Source organism: Dioscorea cayenensis, chromosome 19 (genome assembly GCF_009730915.1).
Source record: "Dioscorea cayenensis subsp. rotundata cultivar TDr96_F1 chromosome 19, TDr96_F1_v2_PseudoChromosome.rev07_lg8_w22 25.fasta, whole genome shotgun sequence".
In the NCBI taxonomy this organism is placed as follows: domain Eukaryota; kingdom Viridiplantae; phylum Streptophyta; class Magnoliopsida; order Dioscoreales; family Dioscoreaceae; genus Dioscorea; species Dioscorea cayenensis.
In genome coordinates this window covers 495,820-510,929 of record NC_052489.1, presented here as the reverse complement: position 1 = coordinate 510,929, position 15,110 = coordinate 495,820, and the positions used below count along the sequence as shown (strand labels likewise).

Below are 15,110 nucleotides of genomic sequence, written 5' to 3'. Positions count from 1 at the left end.
AAAGTGTTTATATTATATAAATGTAACCAAAGTTGATGAATATATTTAAATGAAGAAACAAACAAAAAAAAAGGATTGAGTGAATTTTAATAAATGATTTTTTTTTTAAAAAAAAAACACCATTTCACCAAATTATTAAAATAAAATCCAACAAGATAATGATTTAATATAAGTCGTTATCAATATTCCTTGAGGTGGTCTAATTGGTTTGGTGGCTACCTACTCCCAAAAAGAAATCCTTCTAGACTACACCCATTGTTAAATTAATAATAATTCAATAAATTTAAGAGATAGTCCAAAAACTAGCATTAATTTATTAAATGGCTAAATCCACCGATTCTATTTTTGTTTAACAAGAAACTGAATTTATAGTAAAAAAATTTATATTAAATGCATATATATTTGATTAAAAAGATTTGATATAATGGAAGTGATATACCTCTAAATTGGAAGTATCATTAAAACTTATGTCTCACCTTGCTTCTAATGAAGTCTATATGCATAAGTCTTTCTAATCAAATATAAAAAAATAATAAAAATATATAAATGTATATAATAAAATAATTTATAATTAAAAAGCTCAGTTTAATTTAACTCTGGTTGTAGTAGCTCAAAGGCCATACATGATGGTTGAATTTTGTAGCTCAACACTTGTGTGCCTTCTCCACCTAATGTTGAAGACCATATTTAGTAATCTCTAATTAAATAAAAAATTAAGATTTATTATTAATATCACATGCATGTATGAAAATAAATAAATAAATAAATAAATGATGAGAAAAGTAATTGTTAAACCATTAAGGTCAAAAGGCTCATGTTTAGGACTAGATTTGGTCATGGAGCACAACATTAGTGGTGAACTTGGCCATAAAGGCACGCCAAAGTGGAACTTTGAAATTTTTTTCACTTTTTAATAGTTTTCCGGTTGAGTTTCATCATAAGTAATCAAATCATGATGTCTTGTCTCAAAATTACAACCAAAATTAAATTAAAAAAAAATAGTATTAATATTACCTTCCAAGGAAGCGTATTAAATAATATTTTTTTACTTGAAATTTAGAAAAATTACTCTAAAAAAATAGATATAATAATGAAATCAGAATTAATAATTAGAGATAGGAAATAGAACGAAGATCGAGAACTTTTATGCTGAAATTTATTTTCAAAAGAATATTATTATTATTATTATTTTGACAAAATTGCTTAATTTAACTAAACTAGAATTAAATATAAATGATTAAAATAAATAATAAAAATTTAATTAATTATAGTTTTAGTTGTAGTTTTTCCTCCCCTTTCTCGGATTCGGGTTCACGGGTTATCGGATTCTCACATAAACAAGGAAGGGTTGGTCCCACGCGGGTTATAACTTTGTCGGATGCGGGGCCCGTTTTCGAGAAATCCGAAAAGTTTCGCGTCCGGATCCGAATCCGAATCCGACAGTCACGCAGGAGAGCGTGGTGTCGTGGCCATCCGGATCACCTACGTTATCACAAACACCAAACAGGGAACTCAAACAATATTCAGACCATCTTTGTTGTGGACCAACATTAACTTTATTACGTGTCAAATTTCTATGCGTTACTTAACTTGTTCCGTGTTCTGGAACTGCAGCCAATGGCAAGAACAAGTGATTTTGTTCGTCTTCATTTAATATTACCTCACATGGTACTGTATGGGGTATTTTATTTATTTATTTTGCAATAAATTAACATAATTTGTCTATATAACATTTAAAATATTAGAATTTAATTCAAGTCATTCATTTATTAACTTTTTTTTTATTTTTAAATTCTAGTCGGAATTATTCAAGCAAGAAAAATAAGTTAAGGGCTCAACCAATGCTATCATTTTACATCATGATGAAATAAATTTTTGAGTGGGTATGAAGCAATTTTTTAATATGATGTGTGTGTGTGTGATCGAAAAATGGGAAAATTTTACAATGGACACTTGGACAGTATGTATGGGTTTATGTAGAGACTTTCACGTTGTTTTACTTGACCTTGAGGAAGTCGAACTCTCAATCTCCCATATAAAAGTCAAAATGTATTAACTAGGAGTTAAGTATCTCAATCGCTAGACTATTACCGGGGTAACTCCATATAATTTATTTAAAATTATTATTTTTTTACATAGTCAATAAACAATAAAACAAATGATAAGCGGGTATGAAGATGCACAAATTCCGGTGGTTTAACTTAATTTTAAAGGATAAACCCTTATTATGCAATTCTGAAAGAGAAAACGAGAGATATTTCTCACACAAAATCTCCCATGAGGGACATAAAGAAAATAAATTGTAATATGAGAGCTTGAACTCGAAACATCTCAATCACAACTACCAATGGGCTAGCTCACAGTTCCTTAAAGATTATTAGTCATTTAGTCTCTTTTTTATTTATCCAAATTTTTATTTAAACCTATTATTTTTATATTTTAAACATGTAACCCATGATTTTGAGCGGGATGCACTTCTAATCTAAAGCAAATAATTAACATTTAAATAGATAGGCTGAAAATTTGAGCGAGTAGTAATCGCTTCTTAAATTGGTACATGCCTTCCTACTCTCCTTGGCTTTCTAAAAATTGATTAGATAACAACTCAAGGTTTCTCTCAAATATTTTGATTACCAAACTATTCCAAGCTTACTCCTACTTTTCTTCATTTTCTCCAACCCTTTAACCAGCAATCTATCTTAGACTCAGTTCAATTTCTTTTTTCTTTTTTTAATTCTTCATTCTAATCATGTTAATTCAAGTATAAAAGACAGTGTTGTTATTAAAATTTGTATTGTAAATATTAAATATTAGATTAAAAAAACAAAAGAAGGGGAGGATAAATAACTAATAATAATAATAATAATAATAATAATAATAATAATAATAATAATAATAATAATAAACAGAAGAAGGGGAGGATAACGTAAAGAAGAAAGAAGAAGAAATGCTTGAATACAAAAAGAAAAAAAAGAAAGAGAAAAAAAGTAAAGCTTTTTAATATTATAAGGAAACCAAGGGCATAGCTCTAATGGTTTCTTACCTTATTTGTGTTCGAGAGGTCTCGAAACCTCTAAAGTACAATGAAAAAAATAAATAAAAAGGTGATTGTCGCTAATTTGTCAAAAAAAAATAGTATTATAAAAATTTAAAAAGAAAATTCCAGTACTGCTCATTACTATAATTGTTTTTTTTCACAATATGGATAAACCATCTCACACACAATTTTTATTATTATGTCCTAATCATGCATTGGGAGAAAGTTGAACTCAAATGTTTTACCACTCGATTACAAATGTGAAAAAAAAAAAAGTCCTTAGTTCAGTATGTGTAAATGTCCAAGGATCTTTATATGACTTTCTTTTTTTTTTGTGATGAAAATATGGACAAGTTACGTGTCATGAATGTACACAGGCACAGATTTATTATCATCAACACACTTATGTCTTCCTTCCATAAGCTAAAAGTTTGAACCAGTGTTTTTAGTGAGTTATGAACACTTTTCACGAAAAGACCTTACACTAATAGATCAAAAGGTATTCGGTTATAAATAAATAGTATCACCATTTAAGATGCGAGCCCAAAGACCCAAAATTCTTACTCCAAATCCCTAGTTTGGCAAAATTGGCCCATTGAAACCCAAATTCAAGAAAAGCTTACATCTTTGCTACAAACTTGAACTCATCTCACCTGATTCTACTCATGCGTAGCACGATACTCGGGACACGTAGAAATACCCTAGCTCGAGCATATTAAACCATGACACATGCCCACAATCACAATAGAAAAAATATAATAACATCATACATGACGCGTGTCAGAATATAATAGAATGAAATAGGATGCGTCTCAGTCTGCAATGTATTCATTAGCGTTGAATTTGGATTCCTGCCATTCATGTACTCGTGGTTCTCAACATTCCCTGCTTCTCTTAAACTCCTCTTTATCCACACCTTTTCTTCCTCCTCATCAACCATTCCCTCGCCTCCTCCTCCTTCTCCTTCTCCTGCTGCTGCTAGTGGTCCCTTGGTGAGCCTTTTCTATCATCTTTCCATTATATCTGCATCTACTTCTTTCTTAATTTGAATTCTCGTCATGTGTTTTGCCAATCTTAACTTGAAGTAGATCACTTGTGTTTTGTGGTTTGCCATGAATGTTGTATATGTTTGGATACAAGATGAACTTTGATTAATGGAAAAAGGAAGGTGTTTTGCTCTCTTCGAGTACAATACGGTTTGATTCTTCCATCTCGAATGGAACTCCTTGCATTTATTTATTTATTTTTTTGTATACTTTTGATGTTAAAGGAAGTAGATGCGTGGTTTAGATTGAAGCAAATTGATGTTTTGATGAAGAAGTTGATGGTTATCAGTTCAAAGTTAAATCTTGATTTGCTCAGACCTAATTAAACTTGGTGCACAATTTGGCTTGTGTTTGAGAAAGTGTTTAGTACTTATGGATGGATTCTTTCTTCCGAAATTCATTTCAACAAAGCAGATATTCATATTGATTTTTTTCAGATACAAGGGTAATGCTGATTGCCATGAGATCATCTCAGAAAGGCTTATCTTTATCTAGTAGATTATGAGGCAAAATGCTGATGATACAGTTTCCTACTTCAATCAGAAAGATCTGGATTAATGAAGGACAAAAAGTTGTATTTCGGACAATTTCTGGCAACCATCCACTGGCAAATTCCATGGCTAATGTCATAGGTTTTCGGAATTCCTTAGGAGGTCATTGTGTCAATAAAGTGCATTCAGTTTCTAACTTTGGTTGGCCGTCTATTAATCATTACCAGCAATGGAGAAGGTTGCAGCAATCTACAAGTAGCTGGCTGGTATCTAATCTAAAATAGACTCATATTTGTGTAATAAGTTCTTGATCTTAAATTGTGATGTGTTATCATGTATTCTCTTGTAGTGCCATTCAAATATTCATGCATCATCTGATGAGGACTATCGGTCATCCCGCAACATAGCCATTAGCCTCTTCAGGTGGTACAGGAATGTTATTGATCGCGGTGGTGGTGATAACCTGAAGGTATATTTAGTTTGAAAAAGGAATGGTGAAATTTTGTTAATCTAAACTGTCTCAATTGCAGTTCCAAGTAATGTTCTGTTATCCATAATTAGGAGTTTATTAGCGCTGGGGTCAATGCTTATGCTCTTGGTTGCACTGATGAAGGTTTGAGAAAAGAGCTTATTAGTATGAAAGATTCCAACACAGAGATTGAAGAGCTACAAAATTATGGTGGTGGCACAAGCATTAGATTCAAAATTCTTTCTGAAGAGGTGAGATTGTTTTTGGGGGGTGTGTGGTTTATGGACCTCTCCTAGTTTATTGACAATATTGGTTGTGCTAGCTCTCATTATTCTTCTCTTCAGTTTTGTCATTCTTTTAGAGCTGTTGATTTCTTTTATGTGCTTGTCATTTTAAATGGAAAGATGTTTTCAAAGAACCACTAAGGTTGAGAGATGAGCTTCTTTAAATGATCATTATAGAGAAGAAATGGATTGTAGCTGGAAAGGCATAAATTGCTGGTTAATTCTGCTGTTGCAGACCTTGATCTTATATGAAATAAGATGAAGAAACTATCATGTTTAACTTTTTGGAAAAGGTGGCATTGGTTGGGTAGGAACCCCCACATTCATACTAGTAACACATTTTGGGTGGCTATACACATTTGCAAAAGAATGAAAAAATTTGTTGTTTCTCTTGTCAGAATTTTGCTCACTCAAACTTACCAACGGGTTATTACACAATATGCATATCTGGCTGTTGTAATTGTTGCAAATACGTTATGTTTGGATTTTGTGATTGTAATGCAGATAAGTGAATGCATTTTGTGGTTGAGCATTGTGTTCATCACCATCCTCTGTACACCACAACCGACCGTTGTTAGGTGGTCTTCTACACAACCAGTGTCAACCGAGACCATGCTTCAATGGAAAGGGTTTTGTGCTCTCATAGCAAATGCGTATTACTTGAGGGGAATGGCATGGTGAGGATAAACTTGACATGGATTGTTACGTTAATTACCTGAGCATTGATGTTTACTTTTTCATATTTTTCCCTTATTAGCTGATACATGGGATCCATTTATTTTTCTTTCCATCCTCTATTTAATATACAAGTATATTACCTGTTTCTTACTATTATTTTAGTCCCGTGTGTCTTCATTCTCTTCATTCGTCCATTCTTCTATGGATTCTTCTCAAGTTCAGTTAGGTAGGTACCAGGACCACAACCTCTTATAATTGATGACTATTTTTGTTCTATGTACCTATAATTCCTGAACATGTGATTCTTGTACAATCTATTTTCAATGGTATGTGTCTATTATTATGGATCTGTATCAGATTATTGTTCTTTCTTCAGTCTGCTTTTTTCTCATGTATTTTCACAGGTTACCAGTTAAAACTCTTCAGCTAGAACAAATGGCAGTTATGGGGAGTGCCGAGGAGCCATCAGTTGTTGCTAGTCGAATGCGATTAGTATTTAGCACACTTGAGGTTCATTATCTGCCTGTTTTTTTTGTCCTTAATAGTCATTAGCTTCGATCTCGACTGTGGCCACTGCTGATGTTGTTACAATCTTACTCGAAAGATCAAATCATTTAATACAATGTATATAAGCACATAGTCAAACCAATAGCGCCCCTAGTGTGCATGAAAATTACAGTATAAATTGTAGACGAAGACACAGTTTTATCTCTCTTTATGCAAAGGGGATCTTATTACATTGATTGGCGAAGTTCCGTTGCTATATTTGTTTTTCTACTTAATATGTGATTTCATTGCTTGAAATTGTTAAATTATAGCTGATTATTTTTCTATATATATATATATATGTATATTATCAATGATTACATTGAAATTAATAAGTGATTTCGTCGCTAAAAACTGATACTTAGGTTTGGCCTCTGCAGGTAGTGAGTCCACAATGGCCAAGAGTTTAGGCTATTGTTACAGTATCAACTGGTGGATGTGTAGTTAAGCTGTTCAATTATACTTCTCTGTATAGATTTTTCTTGGACCGATCAACCAAGAAAAATGTAAATATTGAGAAAGGGGATGTAAAATTTAATAATTTAAGCGAGACTTTCAACAATGCAGTGACTCAGTTGAAGCAATGGTGATTTTGATTTTTATTTTACAGTTAGTATTTGTGCAGGTTATTATCATGGTTTGATCCATGTTATGTTTTGTTTTGTTTTTATTTAAGTTTTACTAAATTTTTAGTTACTCTGAGACCAATATTCTTGCAGTGCATGCATATGTATATATGCAAGAATTTAGTTTCACTGAGGAATAATTACAAATTTTGGATGGTTTGTTATGATAAAATCTAATGATTTAAGTGGCTATTAAAATAAAATAAAAAAACTCCCACTTTAGTATATTTTTTCAAAGAATATTAAATTCATAGAAAACAAAATTCAAAAAGTAGATATTAACTTTTTTGTTAAATTAAAATTTAAAAATAGACAAATTACACATTTAAAATATAATATTGCTAAATTTTTATCATACACATACATATGCATATAGAGAGAAAAACAGGTATGAAGTGTGGAGGTTAAAGTGCATAATAACACATCTTTCAACAACAATTTAACAAATATATATATATATATATATATTTGTCTGTATCAGTTCAAGAAACCCAATAGTGCCCTTGGAAGTATTATAACATTAAATTATAAAATTCTACAAATTGACCAGTTGATGTTTCATGACAACAACACCACATCAAATGAAGAGTATTAAGAGAAGGAAATCTCTAAGCACAATTCTGGACATTATGATATGGTGATTATACAAAATTGAAAAAAAGTTGTTTCACCAAAATAAATATTATGAACTACAGTCTTAAATGTGATAGTTAATGATATTAGAGAACTAAACCCTGTTGTATCCGATGTTCTTGCTAAAAAGGCGACGGATATAAACCACCTGCAGCGTGCTAGCACAAATTAGCGCGAGGTACTCTGCCAATGTGTAAAAGATGAGTCGCCTTCTCGTGCTCTCATTAGCTGCATCAGATAATATAGCATGAGTTGGAAACATGATTGCAAAGACATCTTCAAAAACAACCAGTTATAGAATGCTTATACAAAACAAAAGGCACTTAATTGTTGCTAGAACGCATACAACTAAAGCTCACATTGTATACAAAGTTCCCTGAGATTTACAATAATCAATGTGTAATCTGTTCTAATAGCTAATTTTCAAAAGAATGCAACCTCTATCAAGGTGGGAAAAATAAAATCACAAATACAAAAGTTTACTCATATAAAAAAAGCTGAATAGTTTTGTGATAATAAAATGCCTTCCTCATTTAATTTGAACTTTCTGGTGGTGTTAGGCATGTGCCAATAAAAGAAAGTTTGAGTGAATATACACAATGCAGAATGTTGTGTAGACAAGTGGCTTAGCATGCATAGATACAAAGTTTTAGTGCGAATGATAAGTGACTTACTATGGCGATGCCGAGCCTCACGAGCTTTCAAGTACTTCTGCTCAGAAGTTACAGACTCCAAGGCTTCCCTAAGCTCTGCAATCTTTATGTTTATTGGGTTCAAATGTTCTGCAAAAATAAATAAGTGAAAAAACAAATATTGAACAAATAAAATGTCCCTTTATAAACCATGTCAGTGTATGCTTATGGCAATGTATAAAACAAAACAACTTGAAGTTAAATTGAAAACCAATCATTAATTACTAACTTTGTAAATATCTGAATGATCAGAAAATTTAAAAAAGAAAATAACAGATCAACAGACAAAATGAAATAGTGCTCAGCCAATAGAGCTTGAATGCCTCAGTGACTGATCTAGAAAAATGTCGTTTACACTTGGAAAACTTTCTATATATCGGAAGAAAGGAAATAGATAGGTTCTGAGAAAGAAACAAGTACACATTTTCTTTGTGCACAAAAATTCTAAATATGCAATTAATAAATGTGCATGGCAAGCAACACCAAAGAATACGATGCAATGTTAGAATAGACAAAGTGACAAACCATCTTTAGCAAGGTCATGTTCATTTGGAATGTGTCCAACATGTATGTGGAAAGATACAGACTCTGGTGTTGAATACGGGTTGCGAAAGCAGAACTTGTACATTCCACTTCTTGGAGCTTTGAAATCAAATTTGTCACCAGAAGTTCCTTTGGTTGAGTGTACAATATTGCCTCCTGGTGATGTCACCTGCACAGGGTTCCAGCAAAGTGAGACATTATAAATGTTTAACATCATCAACAAAGAATAACAGCACAGCCTTAAGCATAATTTAAGACATAAACATAGTTATAGAAAATTCCTTCACGGCAAAACTAAAAATGAAAACCAAAAAGTTGATTTAAATAAAACCACAGCAACCAACAGATCCATTTATTAAAGAAAACTTAGATCATTCAAAGCCACAGGAGATTTATCAGTGAACAAGTAAAAGAAAGGTGATGCAGAAATCTTATTGAAAATTTAAAATTACCTTCATAAACCTCTATTACACAACAAAAGGAAGCACATACACCCACAAGTTTGTTAACATTCTAAACATGCACAAAATCAATTATAGCACCTTCATTGATGTGCGTGCACATTCCTGACATACGCTATATCCGATATTAGATAAATGCTTCAAAAAAGGAAGGTTGTTTCTTATCACACTCAAAACGCATTATGTAGCAAACTTCTAGAATTGCAAACCCCAAAATATGAAAACCCCAAAACCCTATGGGAAATCACAAGTTTTGACAGTGAAATTAACTTCCTCACAGAATATTAAGCACAAATAGAATTTCACAGTGATCAATATTAACATATTGCTCATCCAATTTTAGTTAAATGTCCAACCAAGAATGAAATCACTATCCTAGGGGAATTAATTTGTGAACTTTCATTTTTTGTTAATTTATTTTGCTTTGTTTTTGCTCTTGGTAAAATCAAATAATTTTATTAATAAGTCATAAGTAGTTGAAGTCAACAATACACAAACAAACCCATGTCTTGCAATCATCCTGACGCTAAATAATCCCCCTCTTATGAAAAGATATAGCAAATTACATAATGGATTCATAAACACAGACATAAATTGATTATTAAGTCGATCTTAACGACATTAAAGATTTCAACTTTCAACAGTTATCTCAATATGAACAAAACAGGGCACCACGTCACTAATGTCTCACCAAAAAGAGAACTTAAAAAACGTAATTCAAACCGATCTTGTGTGCACCTCTCAACCAAAATTCTAACGAAGTAAAGGAAACTACTAACTTTTTTTCCCAACAGGAAAAAAAAGTCCATAAATTGCAATATATAATCTCAAAGAAGGACAGCCCACAAAAACAACTAATTAACAAAGAAACATAGCACTTTATCAAATAACCTCAGAACAAGATTTCTCCAACTCCTTGCAGCAAATCACACCAGAAAAACACAAAACCTCAACAAAATCCAAACTTTAGAGCAGCAAAGAACAATTCAATTAAAAAGAAAAACTTACGGTGAAATCAATGCCAGGATGATCCGAGCTCCAGAAAATATCATGATCCACAACCACAAAATTACCAGAAATCCGATCTCCTTCATAAAGAACGTATTCCGAGACACACTCCACATCGGTCACGGTAACCGAAATAGCCGACAGTGGCCGGAGAAAACTGGCAAGAAGAAGCCCTAAAATCAGACAGATCCCAGTGGATCCGACCGATCTCTGCCGCCTCTCCATCAATCTCCGCAACTCTACTTCGATTCCTCCCTTAGAATCGCTTACCCTCGCTGCGATCTCGATCCTTGATTAGGTTTTGCGCTTAGGGTTTCAGAGATTTGGGATTAAGGATTTTGGAATCATAGAAACCATCAAGCTTTTCTCTCATGCTAATATAAAGATAATCTCAAACATGCTATTCAAAGGAATTTTTCAGTGTAACCCCTGAAAAGATGACTATTTATCTAAACACTCTTTTAAAAAATAACATATATAGATTTGTATTTAACAAATAATAATTTTTTTTAATATATTTTAGAATTTTAGTTGAAATTAATTATTATAATAACATCAGTGGTAAAATCCAATCATTCATTTTGAGATCAATGGCTATTTTTGCCCTTAAAAAAGCAAGTATTTTTCGGATACATGCACATAATTTTTAATATTGTGAAAGGGGTGTTTTTTAATTATAGTTTTCAAAAACCAAATTAATTTAATTTAATTTAACACGATAACAACCAGGAAGACCGGATATACTAGAACAGTGCACTCATAAGGGGACACAAGACTGAGATTAACTTCACCCAGTGATGATCTCTAAAGAAAAACATGCCTATCTAAATTAAACATTGTATATTTTATTTATTTGCTTATTTATTATTTCCCGCCAAAAAAATATATGATTTGGATGTGTTGAAATTTGCAATATTGATTGAGATCAAATGAAGATCATGCTACTTCAACCAGTTTCAGAATCATCAGATTTCAAGTAGAGCTTCTGCTCGTCGATGTAGCCAATCACTTCGTCGGTAGTAAGGTATTTTACTGATAGACCTCTCCTTATACATTCCCTGAAAACAGAACACAACTTTCAACACCACGTAAAAATCATCGTATTAGTCTGCATCGAGACTGACCGAATGAGTAGAGCATGTTTCAATGAAAATTGGGCATGACTAATAATCGTTACCTTACTAGTGTTGAGCTTATCTGGTTCGGGACTATCTCATCCACAGCAATGATATTACTCTGAACCAAATGTTAAGGAGATTATGTCAAACACGAACCGATCTTAATGGTGGAAGAAACTAAGCAGACAATATACAAGTTACATAAAAAAGTAAGGTACAGTTTGACAATAGAAATATTATCAATTTGATACCTTATTTTCATTTAGTATCTCATTGTTGGATATGAGATTGTCGATGTCCTTCCCTTCTCTGCGTATGCAAATGACACCAAAGTCTCTACATATAGCTCTCAGCTGTAGGCCGATTAAAGAGATAAGTTAGGAACATGCATACCTAAATTGTTAATGTGATCAAGGAATCTCCAACTCATAAACATCAGAAAACTATAACGTATATTTTTCATTTTTATTTATATACAACAGAGAAGCATTTGCTTCAAAGTATACCTGATCGGGAATCCAAACCCCAGGAACACTAAAGGACTCAAGCAGATCAGAGCCACATAAAAGCATAACCTTGAGGGACCCTGCAGGAATAGTAAAACTAGATGCTATATAAAAGTTCATAATGTGAATTTAAATCATAGAAGAAACCTTAAGTTCCAAATGTGAAGTTAAGTCATAGAAGAAATCTAATGACACATCATAGCATGATAATTTCTGCCTTGAGTGTCATGTATTCTCACAAAACATCAAAACAACAGTAGGAGTATAGTCGCTTTCACCAAGTACATTCTACAGCTGTGGCAGCCATTGAAAATCCATTAGTTCATTTGAAGTAATTTAGATGAAGGGGACATATAAAAAAAAGGTACATGATAAAAAAATTTGCTCTCTTTATGGAAATCTCTAGTCATACGAAAGAAGATGAACATGTCAAGTAGTCTGAGAGATTCTTGCTACATTATCACTTTTGTAGTGGTTCAAATCTCACCTGTGCTAAATAGTCCACTTTCATGCAAGAAGTTCCGTATTCTAGACAAAACAGTTAATGTCCGCTGATAGTCCCTTTGCTTAGCCTGTGAACATAAGAAAATGTGTTATCTTGGCACATCATAATTTTGAGAACACTCCATGACAATGTTTAACATGATCAGCAAATTAATTAAATTAGTGGTTTTTTTTAAGTCAATATAATCAAAGTATCTAAAATAATTTAATAAGCCATTAGAATTACCTCCCATGGATCTACCATTATAAATGAGGAGCTTTTACATGCCAGCTCACATAACTGCAGTCTATGAATAGCTGACGCAAGACCCTAGAAAAAGATTTACAAGAAAAAAAATTATGACTACAACAGTTCATTGCCACGAGTACATAAGGTTGTCCTGTATGTAGCTTCTAACAGATATAGCAGTGGATATCCACAAAGCAAGTTGCCTTATAAAGTAGAAATTATAAACAGCTGTAGAAACCCATAGTTTAGAATGGCAAAAAGATTGATGAAGTTCCTGCCGAGTAATAAGTTCACAAATCCAACTATAAGAATAATAAAGATGAAGGAACACGTGATTGCAACAATTGGCCTTTAAACCATCATTAGATTTCTACAAAATCCAGCTTGTGTCAGTTTGGTCTTCATTGATTTAGTGTTGTCACAATTAAATCAAAATGAGTATAAACTGACAAATAACAATAACAACGACAACAACCAAAGAAATAGATAAGAAATAACATGCCTCGAACTAATGAAAGGTTTTTCAAGAAATTATTCACGGTCCCACTGCTTATATCCCTGGCACCTTATTTTGAGCTAAACATTTACTGCATAGACGAAGATGACCAAGAAGGAACAAGACAAATTTCATAGTAATATTCAAAGTTTAAGGTCTCCTTCTAAAACAATCTACCACTTAAATTTTTAAATAAGTATGATTTTTTCTTTTCTTCACTATATAATGATATTTTCAAATAAAAAATGAGGTATTCAATGCTTATCGCCAAAGTTTAACAGCATCCAAATATATACCCAAATGTCTACATTCCTTCATTTTGAAAATTTTCCGTATCTAACACTATTGGTTTTTGTTGAATAATAATGACCACGAATGAGTCCCAAGATCAGGGCAAACCTTTTTCTTGTATGAATCATTTACAGGTGACATGTACCCTCCAACAACAAAATAACCTCTTTCTCTCAATGCATCTTTTGCCAACTCTGATTACAGATAAATAAATAAATATTCATATTAGTACAGTTACAAGCTCCAAACCCAACAAATTGAATTTACAAATTAGCAAGAGACACCATATTTGTCATGCATTATTTTATTTTTTTTTTTTGGGAAAGAGGAGCGGGGCGAACCCACTAAAGCACCCGGGACGCGCAAGCCTCGGTGGAATAAATGGGGATGGGGCCGCGCTCACATGGGCGCTGGAATCACCCATACACAATCACTATTCACAACTCCCAGAAATGTGCCCTCAGCCGAGAATCGAACTCTCACCACTCGGTGTGAGCTCTATCGGCGACCCGTGTACCAATAGACCCAAAGGTTGTTGGCTTTGTCATGCATTATTGCACAATCTTATCATATAGTTGCAGGCGATTCACATCCATTTGTTCATAATTTAAAAAAAAAAAACACACTTTTTGCAGATAAATGTAAGAGATTTCATCAACAAATCAGATGGACAGAGAACCAGGATAATTAACAAACTTATCCAAAGATTCTTACCAAACATCCTCAAGTGCATATAAGTGGGAGGATTGAAACTTCCCGTGGAGACCAGGACAACAAAGTTCTGCTTACTGATACTCACAATTTTAGAGAAATTTATTAGCCCAATACAATAATGCAAAATATCAAAGTAATCAATAAGATAAATTTCAATATTAATTAAATAATAAGCATAATAGTTCACCCTGGAGTCATTGTGAGAACCAAAATGACAGCTTATCTAATGGCAGTGGAATGCCAGTGTCTGCCTCCATATGCTACAAGAGTCAAATCCAACAAGTAAAAAACCAGAACATATGAAAATCTTGGATCAAAACCAAATTTTGTGTTCTTCGAGAGGTAATTGAGCTAGTGACTGAGAAACTAATCCAAGAAAAATCTCATATTACTTCTATGAAAAGAATCCAGCTCAAAATCCAATCAATACATGAAGAAACGGGAAAAACAAACATGGAGATAAATCAAAAAGAAGAAGAAACCAAATTGATAAAGGATTACCTATATATTTCAGTTAGCGTTTCCAAACTCGGGAAATCAGGGAGGGTAGGCACCGCGGCACCGCCGTGGTGGTGCCCGACGACCAGTGCAGCGCTGCGGGAAAATAATAGAGCGTTTGCCCCAGCTCTCACCTCCGATTCAGGGCGCTTTCGCTTCGAAGCTCGTCAATGGCGTCAATGGAGGCCAGAGTGGAGAATAAGAAGCATTTCGTTGCCCTGGGGTTTATATAGACTTTTG

General features: G+C 33.0%; 3 protein-coding genes across 5 annotated transcripts; 1 reads left to right on the top strand and 2 right to left on the bottom strand.

Annotated features, from left to right (window-relative positions):
* Positions 1-3,905: 3,905 nt before the first annotated feature.
* On the top strand, positions 3,906-7,160 carry LOC120250544. 2 transcript variants are annotated; one of them, XM_039259368.1, is made up of 7 exons: positions 3,906-4,029; positions 4,521-4,840; positions 4,924-5,043; positions 5,136-5,294; positions 5,832-6,004; positions 6,410-6,515; positions 6,932-7,160. In XM_039259368.1, exons 2-7 carry the CDS (start codon positions 4,595-4,597, stop codon positions 6,959-6,961), a joined length of 834 nt encoding a protein of 277 aa, XP_039115302.1. In that variant the 5' UTR covers positions 3,906-4,029; positions 4,521-4,594; the 3' UTR covers positions 6,962-7,160. The 2 variants fall into 2 exon arrangements, with proteins under 2 accessions (XP_039115302.1, XP_039115303.1); XM_039259369.1 differs by lacking the exon at positions 3,906-4,029 and adding an exon at positions 4,074-4,233.
* A 670-nt stretch (positions 7,161-7,830) lies between these two features.
* Positions 7,831-10,919, bottom strand: LOC120249845 (transmembrane emp24 domain-containing protein p24beta3). Its single transcript, XM_039258521.1, has 4 exons — positions 10,515-10,919; positions 9,028-9,214; positions 8,485-8,592; positions 7,831-8,038 (listed from the first exon to the last, which is right to left on the bottom strand). Exons 1-4 carry the CDS (start codon positions 10,737-10,739, stop codon positions 7,905-7,907), a joined length of 654 nt encoding a protein of 217 aa, XP_039114455.1. The 5' UTR covers positions 10,740-10,919; the 3' UTR covers positions 7,831-7,904.
* Positions 10,920-11,339: 420 nt separating this feature from the next.
* LOC120249847 (nicotinamide/nicotinic acid mononucleotide adenylyltransferase) lies at positions 11,340-15,077 on the bottom strand. 2 transcript variants are annotated; one of them, XM_039258522.1, is made up of 10 exons: positions 14,874-15,077; positions 14,561-14,632; positions 14,373-14,446; positions 13,767-13,852; positions 12,869-12,952; positions 12,626-12,710; positions 12,139-12,218; positions 11,884-11,985; positions 11,692-11,750; positions 11,340-11,572 (listed from the first exon to the last, which is right to left on the bottom strand). In XM_039258522.1, exons 3-10 carry the CDS (start codon positions 14,389-14,391, stop codon positions 11,461-11,463), a joined length of 627 nt encoding a protein of 208 aa, XP_039114456.1. In that variant the 5' UTR covers positions 14,392-14,446; positions 14,561-14,632; positions 14,874-15,077; the 3' UTR covers positions 11,340-11,460. The 2 variants fall into 2 exon arrangements, with proteins under 2 accessions (XP_039114456.1, XP_039114457.1); XM_039258523.1 differs by lacking the exon at positions 14,561-14,632.
* Positions 15,078-15,110: the final 33 nt, after the last annotated feature.